The 15,662-nt window shown below is 39.1% G+C and overlaps 1 protein-coding gene across 6 annotated transcripts in view; it reads right to left on the reverse strand.

The window, feature by feature from the left end:
* The window catches only part of RBM39 (RNA binding motif protein 39), a 29,864-nt gene that overhangs the window by 11,716 nt on the left and 2,486 nt on the right, over positions 1-15,662 (reverse strand). For 3 of the 6 annotated variants that reach the window (XR_007207206.1, XR_007207207.1, XM_048321828.1), the window contains exons 2-10: positions 14,696-14,759; positions 12,788-12,837; positions 11,530-11,724; positions 5,308-5,373; positions 5,146-5,199; positions 3,643-3,760; positions 2,873-3,025; positions 2,192-2,329; positions 588-653 (exon numbers count right to left, since the gene is read on the reverse strand). Coding sequence is in view for 4 of the 6 variants with exons in the window: in XM_048321828.1 (XP_048177785.1) it covers positions 588-653; positions 2,192-2,329; positions 2,873-3,025; positions 3,643-3,760; positions 5,146-5,199; positions 5,308-5,373; positions 11,530-11,724; positions 12,788-12,837; positions 14,696-14,746 (891 nt within the window). In the remaining 2 variants the exon portion in view is untranslated. Of the gene's footprint in view, positions 1-587; positions 654-2,191; positions 2,330-2,872; positions 3,026-3,642; positions 3,761-5,145; positions 5,200-5,307; positions 5,374-6,266; positions 6,652-11,529; positions 11,725-12,787; positions 12,838-14,695; positions 14,760-15,662 lie in introns of those variants that run through there. The other 3 variants (XM_048321829.1, XM_048321831.1, XM_048321830.1) reach the window with 3 other exon arrangements.

Genomic DNA, 15,662 nt, shown 5'->3' on the forward strand with positions numbered 1-15,662 from the left:
AAGTTTGGTTTCATTTGTGTCCACGTGCCAGAGGTCCCAGCTGAGACTTTTTTCCCCATGACAAATTGCCAGGTCAGTCAAGAAACTCAAGTTCACAAAATTGTGTACCTGAGGGTAAAGAGGAAAGATGTTTTCAACTGAAAGTTTCAGCCTCTAAAATTTTATTTCCCCTAAAAAGCTCAAATTCAATTATTTTCAGCTATAAAAAACACCAGTCTTCACTAGTGTCTTTGCCTGCAGAAGGTAGCATTTGCTTTTGCAGGCACTGATTACAAAGGAAACTATTCCTATCTAAACACATTCATTGTTCATTCACAACACCCAGACAACTGTCAGAAACAAAGAAAAAGGCCAGTGCTGCATCCTGCAACATGACACTTCTAAAATGAGACCTACAGAGATATAGTTGCAATTTAGTAGCTACTATGTATATGCAACAAATATAGGTTATGCTTTGTGTATTATGTTTCCATTGCTACTATACAGCCACACAGATATACACAGAAGGTTTATATACAGAGATACTCTCCTACATGGGAAGGTTACACTCAGAAATTGTCTAAGAAAGCTGGCAATTATAGTCATACCGTGATGAATCCATATCCTTTTGAGCGTCCAGTTTCACTGTCCATCATGAGCTGAATACTTTCAATCTAAAGGTAAGAATAAAGCTACTTATTATCAGATATTTTGGAACAAGCCCCGAGATACCAGAACACAACATGAAAACAGCCCTGTCAAATACACATACATGAATATGAAACTACTACTTTTATTTTTTTAAATCAGTTTCTCATTCCTTCCTCATTTCAAAATCAGTATACAGACAGCTAAATAGGTACTTGGATAATAAGACAGAAGCAGGTAAACATAAGGGTTTTGAGCTCAGCTACAGGCAGAGGGTTGGTCCTGATGCAGAAGTCTAGCAGATAATGAGCACGCAGACATGATCAGATCCTATCAAACACACTGATCATAGCACCTCTTGTAAAGCTGAGAAACCCTGTTTTACAAGCTAAGAAAAGCGGTTTGCATGACTGACCAGGGTCTTTAAGAAACAGCTGTATATTTTAACAACTATTGGTATATGGGAGCTCCTAGAAGTTTACAGTTACTGAATTTAAAACACATTGCTGAGTTACCCATTAGCCATAAAGTAGCACTGGGAAGAACTGGACCATATGGAATAAGAAGGAAAGATCTTCACAGCTCTCCATGTAAGCCTCCTAAACTACCTTAATCCTACTGCCAGACCTTGAGGGGAAAAAAAAAACCACCCCAAACCACAAGAATAACAGCCACACATGTGGATTAAAATTTAATCAATTGTAGCAATTTTCCAAGGTTTTGCACAAGAGATTTAAAGGGATACTGATTCTGAATACAGCATGTGAAAAGCATTGCTACGTGTTTGAGGCAGAGTTCATATCTAAAGAAAGTATGCAAAAACCTCAAACATTAACAGACTTCTTTTTCCCTATTAAGAAGCATATTGAGTATCTAACTTTTCCCCTATCTAAATGATATATACCCCAGTACCATAGCACAGTAGGGCTAACATGTATTATATCTCCACTGGAAACTTCACATTTTATCCGCTCACTTCCATAATTCTCTCTATATAAACTTACAGCCGTGCTGCATCCTGCAGCCCAATGCTCAGGAGCGAGAATGGGCCCAAGTCAGAGCTGTACAGGACACACTGCTAGTTCATGGTCTTAACATCAGCAAAAGCTGCAGCAAAAAGTCCTCAGAAACAGATGACAGACAGTACTACACTCAGACACCTCAGCTCTGTATTTTGTGCTTTAACCTGTGAAATGGGGCTCCCATTCACAATCCTGGGAGGGAAAGATACTACAAGCTGCCGGAGTGGGATACAACATAGGGAATTTATTTGGTTTGGGTTTTTTTTCCCCCGTTCCTTAATTTCAGGTATTCATTGAATTCTGAGCTTTGTAAGAAACCATTCATATTCACTGGACACCATCACAAATCCAAGTTCTCATCTGCTCTCCAACACTACCCACATACCTAAGGCCTGTGGATGCATGGGCACAGCAGTGCAAGAAAGCAACAAGGGTTTTGTGAGTACGAAGCTGAATTATTTCCGGAAGCTGCCAGTGCTCTACAACTAAGCTACGTTTTTCAAATAAACTACTCTAACACAACATGCCAAATTAAAGTTTACCCTGCCAAATGGCTCGAAGATTCCTCGAAGCATATCTTCAGTTATGTTGAAGTGTAATGATCCCACATAGAGCCTCATAGGACCAGCACTGCCCTTCTGCAGATTATTTGCCATTGCTGCTGCTCTGTTTTTCTCTGCCTAAGGAGAAAATAATAATTCACCTTCTATAAGAAATTAATAAAAACCCCTAACATAAGAAGTCTGTATCTATCAAATCAAAACTGGAAGATTCACCAAACAAACAGAAGCTGTTGCATGATCTGCAGTCTATTCATCAGACTTGAACTTAAGAGCTACAAAACCCAAGACCCATGACGAAGTACAGAGACAAGAGATTCCAGAAGCCTTTAAACTGAACAACTTCATGCAGAATTCTGGCTTCTACCCAGTAAATTAATCTGGAAAGCATACACAATATAGCTTTCAATTCTGTAACACTTAAAATTACTACTACTTGCTTAAGATCTGTATTTTCCTAATGCCTTTATATAACTTTGCATCACTTTAATTTGCCTGTTATCTCCAGGAAACAAAAGTCCATTTATAACTAGCTTAAATAATCATCCTTGTTAAGGTTTTCCAAACATTCAGTGGTAACCAAATTTTCAAACTTTAAGTTTCTCATCAAGATACAAGAGGTGTAACTCTGCATGAACAAAAATGAGGTTTACAATTCCTTACCTGTGATGCCTGTACTATGATAGGTACACCCAGGACTCTCTGTCCAGTCAGTCCTATTGCCAGGGGCACTGAACTAACATCAACAAATTCAACATAAGCAATTCCCTTTGAACGTCTGGAATTTCTGTCTGAAATCATTCGCACATCACGAACCTGAAAGGCAAGAATAGAGATGGAAATACTTTTAGAGATAAAGGAAAAAGCCTGATGCAGCCTATTTCTCAGATAGGTATTAATACTGAGAATTATTTGACAAGCCAATGGCTTTAATTATGCTGAAAAATCTACAGCAGCATACATCTTTTTTTAACAAACATATCCCAGAGGCAAGCTAGCATTAAAGCTGCTGTTTGAAGTCAAATATAGTAAGTGACAGAACTTGAAGCACTCTAATGCTTTACACCAGAACCTTACAGCTGATAGAACAAATGAAGTTTTTCCAGCTTAGAAGTTACATGAATATTCAAATTACGCTGTAACTGAAAAACCTATCTGAAAAAAGAAAATATGAAAAATAAAGTTGTTTGAGTCAGAATTGCATCAACATCTTTTGCCTCACATCACATGAACAATGAGCTACTAAGAAACTACATTTTCATGTTCAAAGCTTTTAGTACTTAATTCATCATTAATCCCCCTTTGCACAGATACACAAAGCTCCAGAAAGCCACACGCTTACAATTCTGAAAAAAATACCAACCTTGTACTCAAGTTGTACTAGGACAGCTTGAAGCAGTATTCAGAATCATTTTAACTTCCCTATCACCTACCTTCCCTACTGTAGAGAAAAATTCTTCCAGGTCTCTTGGTCGAATTCTCGCAGCCAACTGCATGCAGAACACTGTTCGAGCATCCCTCTCTTCAGGGGTAAGATTATCAATAGGTTCTCTGGAAAGAGTAAAGTTCAGTTAAAAAAATAAGCTGAATTAAGTTAATTCATATCTGGACCGCACACGAAACACTAAATGATCAGTACTTCACAGTCTGATGGGAAAAAACATGCCTGCTGTATTAAAAATGCATAGTTAAGAACTGAAGGGAATACCAAATATTAACATGGTAAGTTGTTTACTTTTATAACATGACTGAATATCCTATTTCAACTGTGAGCATCAAATACGACTGAAAAATTCTGTTTTATGTACAGAAGCCCAAACTAAACAGAGGTACCATTTTGCTACTGTCCAGAACTGGTACTACGTACCATTCTGGAGCTTGCATGTCCTTTTCATCAAAAAAGGACAAGAACACAAAGGCAAACGGGGTGAACTAGCACAGATCAGCTGTTCAGATTCTCAGACAAGTAGTGTGAGCTAGGCTATGCCAACTCACATCTTGCATTTACCCAGTCACTTTAGAGTCACTACAGCCACCGCGTAATACTGACATCCACGTAAATAAACTCCCAGTCCCCATTTCATAGTTTCAGCTTGTTAACCCATAAAAAACTATGAATAGTGAATAATTACTTTGATCCTTGACACATTAAGAACTAGAATAATTTTATTTCAATACTGAACTGTTAGCTGAAATTAGATGCACCACTTTGAACATATCAAAGCTTTCAATCTAAACAAATGTGACTTGTACTCAAGTACAAGTTACACAAGAAGTAGCATGGTGGATCCTGGAATGAGTTTCCAGCCACGTAGTATGTATTTTTGTTAATATAATTACATAGATATTAATCACCGAGAATCCACAATAAAATTTTAAACTGAATTATCTCAGTAAGAGTTTGCCAGTCATTGAAAAACAAAATGAGATTGGTTAAATTTAACTGCATTAATGTAAGAGAATAATCTCATTAGCAGCTATCTAAATCCTATTCCCTTAAATGAGAAGCCTAAGAATGGATAAGCAGATCCTGGATTCCAGAGGCATATAGCCTCTCTACAAATAACACAAATAAATACTGAACAGTAAAAAGAAGCATTTGTACTTTTCCATTCCACACTCTAGATTATTAAGTACAATTTAGCAGAAAACTAATTTAAATCACAATCAATGAAAAGAAGATTGAGAATACAGAAACCCAAGAAACAAACAAAGCAAGACTTGTTTAGCAAACTGACATTATTTACAACCTTTTATGACATGGGGAGAAAGCAACGTATTATCAATGTTCTTCTCTCACTGGCTTCCTGAATGAATTCCAGCACCACTTATGAGTATAAGCTCAAGAGCAAGTAGTCATGCATTATTTCACCATCACTTTTCCAACTCCAACTGGACAAAAACAAACAAACCCAAACACACATAAAGAGTCATACCTAACAGGGCTTTTGTCTTTTCTGAAAGGACTTTTGCTTCTGGAGCGACGTCTGCTAAAAAGAAAGATCAACAAGATTACAAGAAAACCTTCAAATATACCACCCCTGATTCTAAATAAAACCTATTAATGATGTAATGAAAAACAAAGAAAAGTCAAAAACCTTAATTTGATGCTGTGAGGCAGACCGATCTTCCCTCTGATGGCACTGTTGAATTTTGGACCAGAACTATGGCAGAAGAAAAGACAAGACACCTGAGTACCTGAATTCAAGACTTCCTGTCTGTACTCACATTACACTGCAAGCGCTCACCCACCCTTGCATCTGAACTAGTCAGCATTTCCATTAGCATCACCCACAGCATGCATAAGATTATCAAGAGGTTATCAATACATGCCAGACCATAAGGCACAGAATACGATCCCCTCTCACTTTCACCTACATCACAAAATCCCAGAATATGCAGGACTGTTCATGAGCCAGTCAGTCATAGCACATTTGTACATAAAAACTATTCTGAGCTACAGTTACTGTTGTAACCATTTTCACCTGGTTTTTTGTCCACATGCAAGTTCTACATAGCAATGACTGCAAAGGATAACGCTCATGGCCTGGAACTCGGCCTCAGAGCTGTATGCCAAGTGGTGCTGGCAGGATTACTTGCTCAAGTGTAACATTTTAAAGTCGAAAGTTCCATGAAATTTAAGGTGCAAGAGGAAACCAAAGTGGATCCCTGCAGACACCTGCAAGGGATACATTCACTAACGTTGTCTCAGCTCTCACCACTAAAGCGCTACAAATATATAAATGAAGCTTCCTTGAAGTTCCTAATGGCCGCCAAACCACAGAAGCAGTGAACCCAGCAGTTAGCTGTATACAGACATGTAATCACAAAAGGAATCCAATCTCTTGACTGAATCTAATTTAATTCTCCAGGCGTCACAGAGTCTGTTTGAACAAACTGTAATCTGCCCTTTGCTTCCATGTTAAGGACAGTCCTCTCGCTAGTTAATGGGGCACACAGGAACAGACTGTGACACGAGCAGTCAGATTCGTCCTATCGCGTTCTTCCTGAATTTGATCTCCTGGTAGAGAGTTGTTCAAAAGGCAAAGAACAACACCTGTTAACATTCTTCCTGTATCTCCACCAAGCGCAGAGGCACTGCTGCACAGACTGAATGCTGTGCACTGGGCTTTGGCTTTCCATCTGTAAACAATTGATTCTTTCTGCTGTGGCTACAAATTGATGGGAAACACCCTGAAAGACATGGCAGGCTGAAGACATTAAGTAGTCTTTCACTAAATCCATTTGGCCAGGCAATTTGTCTGAAAAACGTCTTCTTGCTCCTCAATGGAGCAGTAATGCTTATTGTTAAACTCAGCATCCACCACAAGTAGGAAGATGCCCGTTTTTTAAACGTGTCATGACACAGGTGGAAGTAGTGGGCCAAGATCCAAAACCGTGCTGGCCAGGTTAAAGCAAGGGAAATATGGCCCTGTACAACACTGGAAAAAAAAATAAAGAAAAAAGACCATTTAGAAACTACTTATTAAGAGAAGATAACTACTTATTAAGAGAAAATAAGACATAAAACACAGGCACATGTTGAGATGAGATCACTATTGATCAAAACCAGACTTTTTTTTGCCTAGAATAAATTATTCAATTTTCTGCTCAAGTCCAGACAAATTATTGCTGGGAGTGTCTATTCAGAGTCTTCAATACCTATGGCACAGCCACCAAAAGCTGCATCTGGAAATACTGGTACTAGTTCCAGAGGCTAGCTTCTTATCAGACACGGGATTACCTTGCACCTTCACATCTGATGTAAAACATGGTGCTCTTCATTTCAATTCAAATGCAGCCAAACAAACCAATTACAGTGACTCCAGAATACTAACATGCAGACCAACTACACAATAATAAGTACTTAAGACCATGAGTTTTCAAGGAAATAATAAAAGAAATCTTGTATTTGTCTAAACCTAATGAAAAACAAAACCAAAACACAAACAACTGAGAAGTAACAGTTTTCAAATACAGGCACAAGCAGGGGGCTGGGGGGGGAGGAAGAGGAAAAAGGGGCAGGGAAAACCCACAACCCACCACAACTCCAAAAGTCTCCATTTTCACTCTTGACTAGTACCATCTCATTTACAAACTCCATGAGAGCAACATTAAGAAATCCCAGACCACTGGAACAGACCAAGCAGAAAGCTGCCTGGGGCAAGGTGAGAGTCCAAGTTACCTTCTCAAAATCCCTTTTCAACAGTATTCTCCCTGTGGTTTTCTAGTGAGACTTGCTTGTAAAGCTGTGGATTTTAAGTTTCTTCTTTGCTTCTACTGTCTCTACAATTGTTGCCCAGTTCCTGCTAACCTGTACAGAAGCACCAAGTCACAAGCCATTAATCTCTATGTCTAGGAGTCACCTTCCTTGTAAGCCAAAGTCCTGTGTGCAGCCAAAGCACACACTTTCACAAAACGTATGTGATGCCACATGGCCCAAAAATGGTCAGGTCAGAAGACAGCCAGCAAATTATCAGCTTTTACCTGCTCATTCATATTCAAGACTTTGACAAAACAATGCCAGACAAGGCAAACTTTGGCTAACAAAGTCCAGGAGAATCACAATGAACTTTGAGTCGTCATGTAATAAACCTGTTTTCCTAACAGCTTTGTCTAAATTCTTGGTTTCAGAATAGAAATAGGATGGTCTAAGTGACTTCTACTGTATGGGCCGGGATTTGCCTGACAGATGTCTAAGCAAGACTACTCAGTCAAGTTCTTTCTCCTAAGAAACCTAATGATACAGCTATGTAGCACTTAAGGGACAACATACATGAAAATAACATTAGAAAAAATACCCCTGTGAACACTAAGCAATGCAAGCCAGTCACCTAATTTTAAAGTAGTAAAACATTTTACCACAACCTCAAGCCTAAACTGACAAACTTGAAGTTTTCAGGTTCTCTGTAGCACCCTCTTCTTTTCCTTCAGAATCACCTACACTACTTCTCTCACTGTTGCTGAGACTCCTCCTAACTGCTCCCACCAGCAAAACCATCTCAGTTTGCAGATATCAGCTTGAAAAAGAGCCTTTATAAAGCTAATGAGAAAGACCACAAAGAGGAGGAAGAGTAAAAAATAAGATAAAATAGAAGGCATAAAGCATTTTGATCTAGATGCTGCAGTCAGCTACAACCCTGCCAGCAGTAACTCCAACCCAGAACTACCAGAACAGCCCCACAAGGAGAAATTCCAGAAATAAATTCTCCAGCCAGCAAGAGTACTCTGGCAGTCACTTTTGAAACACTGAGCTTATGGCACTGATACAGAGAAGACTTCTTCAAATGAAAGCCCAGTTTTGGTAGATCCAAAGGTGGCTGGTGATGGGGAAGGCTCAATCGCCAAAGCTTTTGTCTCCCTGAAATTCAGCACCTGTTATACAGATTTAAAGGTGGGTCTCTGCATTTAAAGAGCCTGAACAGGAAATGAAGAGTGTTGGGGAAGATGAAACAGGAAGGCCTTGGAAGTATGATTGCCTGACAAAAGATTTTGGGAGTGTGAAGGCTACAGGCAGCATCGAAATGAAGGCCACTTTTGAAATACCAGGTCTTAGTTACTGAACAACTAGAAAACAATGGTATGGCCGACTGAAGTAATCCCCTCTTGATGGAACAATACCCTCTGCTTGCAAACAGGTCCAAGGGTCAGAGCAGACCCTACTAGCTCAGCAGAAGGGGTCCAAAGAGTAGTTTTTAGAAGTTAAGATGTAACACTCTATGGTAATATAAGAACTCTTATAGGCTGTATGTAAATGCTATAGGATTTGTATCTTGTATTAGATTGGTTAGTGACAATCAGAATATTCAGTGCAGAAGATGATTTATTGTATTGTAACCAGGACTTCAGACTTTCTCATTCTCTTTCTCATTCTCACTTCTATTCATTCTCTCTTCTATTCATTCCTCTCTTCCACTTCCACTCTTGCTCTTACACTCTCTCTCTCACCCGTTCACTCTCTTGCTCTATTGGGCCTGCTCAGAGCTGAGTCTACCAGCTCTGAGCAGTGCCCCAATACCCACGCCCTTTACAATAAACCGGCTGTGTCCCAAGACCTGCCTATAGAGATCTCTCGTCTCCATCCGTCACCGTCTACGTCCGGCCGTCCCGACAGGACCCCAGAACCCCCAAAACCTACAGTCTGGCGCCCACCGTGATTGCCGAACCCACACCCATAACCTACAGAAGAGCTCTCCACAACCGCATCTTCTGAGGTCCTTCTCTTTCACACCTTTTGAGCCAAAACAAGAGTTTTGGAATCACATTAGCATGTTTATCACTTTAACAGGACCATCCATCATCTACAACTGAATAACAGCAACTGCTTGCTGACTGCCGACAGTGAACACCAAAGCTTCTGGGATACAGGTGCTTGCCCTATACCAGTCTTCCACTAACCCATCTAAACACACTAGAATTCTACTTGGTTAAACGAAAGCAACAATTTGGCAACTGAAGCAGAGAACAAACTATCAAATGAATAAGCACAACTATGTATCCTCAGAGCATACTAGATTATCTCTGCTTCTTGTTCACTGTGCCTCAACACCAGAGAAATCACCCAGAACAGCTATGGAAGAGTGTCAGAATAGCAAAAAAGACTCCTTGTAACCATTTACCTTTCTGGCATAACATATCTCAGTGCATTAAAACAGGCATGGGTTTATTGTAGTAACATCAATACTTTCAACCTCTGCTTAAGGAAATCATTTTGGAAGACCAGAATACTGGAACTCCCAAATTTCTCCAGGTGAAAAACTACCTCACCCAGTGACAACTAGAAAAACAAAGAACAAAATCCTCCAACATAGCTGGGAGAATGCAGCAAGTCCCAATTACAAGATGAGACAAAGGACATCCTCTTCACACAACACTGCACTGGAGGTGAGGAGACCAGCAGGCTCCATATACAGAAGGCTGAAGTTTTTGATCATGGTCATCTGTATCTTGATCCACAACAGCAGCACTGGCGCAACCCAACTAGCTACTGTAATCTTACAGGTCCAAGAGTTGTAGGAAAACAAGCCAACTCTGCACTGCTGAAATCTTCACAGCTGAAGCCCAGAGCATTGTACAGAGGCTCTGATATTCAAGACAAAGGAAAAGCAGGGCTAATACATAATATGATCCCCACATACACAGGGCTGATGATGCAAAGGATGCCACTGCACCTCAGAGGACCCAGGAACTGCAATAAGTTTTCGTTACGAAAATTACAACATCCAGGTGACTTAGCACAATGAGACCCTGAGACCTCAGGAAGTTTTGTCTGTAGTCCAAGAGTACAAAAAGCCCCAAGAAAAACATTCATGTGCATAAAACTGCACATGAATTTTATGCCTACAAATGCCTACAATTTATCAGAAGGCAAACACTGTCTGCTCCAACATCTTGAGAGAGTTCTCCATCATGGTGACATTACATGTCATGAATAAAAAAATACACCTTTTCAAATGCCTTCTTTTTACATGATCTTGCATTCCAAGATTTGGCAACGGTTGAGAGGAGACCTGGACAACAGCAGAGACAAAGAGCAGTCTCAGGTAATCAATGACAGTCAAGCATACAGCCCAGTTCTCACTGTGCTTCTGCAGAAGGAAGCAATGGGAAGCAAAGGGGAGAGCCACAGTACAAACCATCAGAAATGATAACTGATGAAAAAACATCTTTCGAGAATTTATTTACAAATGCCTGGAACTACCTATTGCTGAAGTTCTATAAAACTAAATATCTGAGAGGAACAAAAGAATTCTTGTCAGCCTCTAAACAAGTTGAGAAAAAGCAGGGCAAATACGCAACACATAGGCATTGCTAAGACAAGATGCTTCCAGTTTGGATGCATAAACATGGAATGTGTTTGTGTGAATATTCATTTAGAGAATTTAATGTTTAAGAACAGCAAGACAGTAAAAATCTTTAGTAATACGAAAAAAAAGGGGTTTATGAGCCTGTAACCAAAGTAACAGACTACTATTAATTTTTTGACTGTTAAACCATCAAGTTCATATACTTAAGATAGTTAGGACACAGAGACAATTTGGTTCTTACACTGATTTTGTGATAAACTTTGCTTTCCAGTCAGCTGTACACATTCTTTCATTTGCTTTTCCATCTCTATGTTTGGCTAAGAATGAAAATTAGAAGAGGAATATTACTGTCCTCCTCTTTTTCACTCCATATTTATTGACATTATTCAAGCTTAACCTCTCACCTTCTTTTCTAAGATAATTATTGGCCAATTTAGAAAGCAGAGCGAAACTTTAACCTTCCACATTGTAACATTGAAGCAGCACACATGCAACTCTAAACAAATAACCTACTAGGGACTTCTATAGCGGCCTCTGAATCTGCGATCTCTACTCCTAGACCGGCTGCGTCTACGTTCTTTGCTTCTGCTCCGTTTCCTTTCCCGGCTTCTGCTCTTTTTCCGTTCTCGATCTCGGCTCCGTTTGCGTTCCTTACTTCTGCTCCTCTTTCTATCATGGCTTCGACTTCGGCTCTTGCTCTTTTTTCTCCTGAAAAAGAAAAGTGCAACTTCAGTTACACACATAGCTCAGTGTTATTTACCCCACATTCCACATTTCCTCTGATGTCACAGACATTGATAGGAAAAGTTTCTACCTGTTGGTATTTATACTTTTTTTCGTTAAATGGGTGGCTAAGCATGTCAGCAATCTTCTATCATGAGCCATGTCAAGTTTGCAACAGCGCATTTCTATTTTAAAATTTTTAATTGCTAGAGAATGCTTTCAGAAGAGTAAAAGGACTAAAAACTCACACTTCCAGTGTTAGATCTAGTACATAGCAGTTGCAGTACTTCATGTGGCGTTTAAACATACTTTAAACACAGCTTCACAATTCTAAGAATAAATTATATATAGCAAAGTAAAACAAAACACAACAAAAATAGAAAGGAAGAGGCAAGTCTGGGGGAAAGGAAGGTTGTTTCCTCTTAATACTCCCTGCCAACAGTCTGTAACATGCTGCTTAAGAGTTTTGCTTCCTACTTGCTACTCCCACTCATAAGCCACTTGCTTTTTTAAGTCTATGGCTGTTATAGATTTGGGGCAAACTGCAGACTTTTGTAACTTTACCCATTTACTTAGAAAATTGAAACTTCTAAAACCTGTATGTCAATTATACCTCGTATTTGAAAAACAGTGAGCAACTGTTCCATTACTGCATTTGGGTTATTCACAAATTTCTTCCTCCATCTCAGCCTGAGACCACCAAAGCTTACAGTTTCTCCTAGTTTCTAAAATATATCTGCATGTATACATAAGACACATATTAAACAGATGCTCAGGCCATTACTTAAGACAGCAAAAAAATTAAATATGCTGAACGTAACAAGTCTGTATATTTATCTGATGCTAAGCAAATGTTTCCACAATTTTGATGACATCAGTTGCAAAGGGTATTAACCACATTTGTAAGCAAAAGAAAATTTCCAAATTGCTGCAACTGCAAATACAGAGTTTTTTCAATTTATTTCTTTAAACACTATTGACATGGATTCACAAGTCCACGAAAATCAGCAGCCTCTCCCCAAATGTAGAGAATTGAGAAAATACTTACTTCTTGCTGCGTTCTTCGTGGCCATTGGCACTGCTCAATTTGTTCTCATCCTAAGCAGGGTTGATAGAAGAACATCGTGAGGACGAAGCGGAAATATTTCAAGTGGTCAAAGGGTAATGGGAATAGGAATAAGAAAATAAAAAACAAAAATTTTAATACTAAATTACTTGTTTACAGCTTAATGTGGAAAGCTTTAGAAAATTTAGATAGGCATGTTTAACCACTTTGCTGCTTAAATTTAAGTCATACAATTACAAAATACAAGACTTACATCATTTAAAAGTGTGTATTAAATTGTAGATACTTCCTTACATGGTTTAGAGAGCAAGTTATCCTGTAGAATTCAGCACTCAAGTGGCTAAATGTTATTTCTATAAAATTTAAGAGGAAGTTTGAGGTGTTTGCGAGCCCCTCTGATTAGTACCAAGGCTATCTCTGCCTAAGCCCCGTGGCTACACTAGCAGCCAGCCACTATGGAATTCCTGTGACCGATGCCATTCCCGAGATCTTCACTCATTTTCGTTGAAGGGTTGTAAGAGCTTGATGTCACCTCTGTCACACATCTCGCCCTGAAGCAAACAGGGATTCACACTGCTTTAGTAACGTCGACTCCCAAGAAAGCCATCAATAATCCACCAGTCCAGCCTAAACATTCCCTATTTCCATACCTGTTTACATGGAAAATATCCATGTTAAGCCAGGACACAAGAATTTTAACACAACAGTTCACAACTTTCTCTTCAAGATGTAAACGTAACTGCTAAGTATTACATAAACTAAATATACCACTTAAAACTTACGAATGCTCATCCAAAATTCATGACATAGTTGTAATAAACACTGCAAAATAGACTAACAATAGCTGCTATGTAATCTATATACTGGCTTTACAGTTTAATCACATTGGTTACATCAAAAGTACAATTCCTAGGCAACTTAAACTTATATACATTTCTTTCAAAATCAGTGCTAAAGCATGCAGTCTGTTAACACTTCACCACCATCTGGTGGAAAACAAAAAAAGACAGTATTCATTTGCTGCTGGTTTAAGTGAAAGACATCACTAAGCTAATTGATAATAATTTCACACAAAAATCAACATTTCCTAATTAAACAACTAGGACAGAAGAATACAAGAGCTTATTTTAGAATGACACCACAGACTGTGATACTGTCTTTTACTCGCTAAGAACATTCTATTCAGGGATCCAAGAATTTCTGTAAATTCGTTCACTCAGCAATTGATTTTCATCTGCCCTGTTGAAAGATTAACCGCCAGCAGCCTTCTGCATTAAAAGCAAGTCCCACTCTTCTCGCACTGAGCAGATTGTTCAAATATTTACTTGCCATGGGACTGGTGAAAAGGTTATTCTTGGAACCCTGCTGTTTTCCCAAACCACTGCATTCACCTTGTTGCTATACCAAACTAGACTTGGCAATTTTAGAGGAAAGGTTTTAGGATTTTGGTTTCTGGGGTTTGTTTTGGTTTTGTTTTGGTTTTGTTTAGTTGGTTTTTGGGTAGATTTCTTTTGTTTTGTTTTGATGGTGTTTGGTGTTGGTTTTTTTTTAACCTAGGGGACCACGGTACAGCGATACGTCACTCAATTACTACCTTATGATTGACAGTTCACACTGGAATCAAAGGTGAATTCATGGGAGTAGAGGTGAGATATCGTTAGGCAAGTCTACAAAGAGAGATAGATGGGCATTTATTCATCACGCTGAAGTGAAACTACTGCACAATATAATTACATTAACAGTATATATTAACTTGACAGTTACATGTAATGCATGTCCAGTAAGATAAATCATGAGGGCTCCAGGGATGTTAGTTTACAGTTCAGCAGTAGTTTCATGAATAATGCTAAATTAAGGTAAACAGGACCTCACTGGCATATTTTTTCTCACCTTCTTGTAAGGAGCTTCAAGCATTGCTTCAATATCAATATCATCAGCCATTTTTTCAGGACACCTGAAAGAAGAAGTAAATTCCACCTGAGTTGGAAAACACCCTCGTGCTTTATATTGCAACATCTTTTACTTAAGAGGTCATCGCTGCATTGGCTCAAAGTCACGATGCAGGGCTTCGGTAGATATTTCCCACAAAAACTGGAATGAAGCTTTGCCCAGTGAGCTGATAATGAATGTGTGCAAAGTAATTACGGCTGCAAACAACAAAATGTGATTGAACACCATTAGCCAGAGGAAACCCCAGAGGTATTCCACCAATTTCTTTCAAAACAAAGAGCACAGTGTATTTATGACACACAAACACAGCTCTGGTGGCCATCTTGAGAAGTGCTAGAGCTTCACCAAAGGACAATGCACCATCAGGCAAACCTGTTCACAGCTCCTAGCCTTTGCCATCATCATTTATCAACCTCAGGATGTGGACACTGTGGTACTTTGAGAAATGCAGCCTCCTGCATAACAGGGGCCACAGGAAAATACTTATGATTCCAGTACTAAGAGCTACTAAAGCATACATAAAGTCCATCCAGTCTGGAACTTCTCAGACAAAAAAGACCCACCACACCAGGTAACATTTGGCACCATGAACATTTTGGGTTTAGTTGCTCCTCTTATTTTCCAATTTCAACCCTTTAATATAATTTTATGTTTACTATACTCTGAATCACTTTGACACTTGATTTCCTCTCCCTATGCATATGCAATTAAGCAACTCTCAAGACTCCTGGAATTAAACTTGGACATTAACTTCCTCAAATCTCTTAGGGAAAGTTCTCTTCTTTTTCTTTCTTAAGCTCAAGAATAGCCAGTCCTCTAGATACAAGTCTGACAGCCCAACAGTGAAGATTTCCCTGCATGTGCACAATAAAATGGATTTTTAATCATACAGGTTAGTTCTTGCACC

Source organism: Corvus hawaiiensis, chromosome 17, assembly GCF_020740725.1.
Source record: "Corvus hawaiiensis isolate bCorHaw1 chromosome 17, bCorHaw1.pri.cur, whole genome shotgun sequence".
Lineage (NCBI taxonomy): Eukaryota > Metazoa > Chordata > Aves > Passeriformes > Corvidae > Corvus > Corvus hawaiiensis.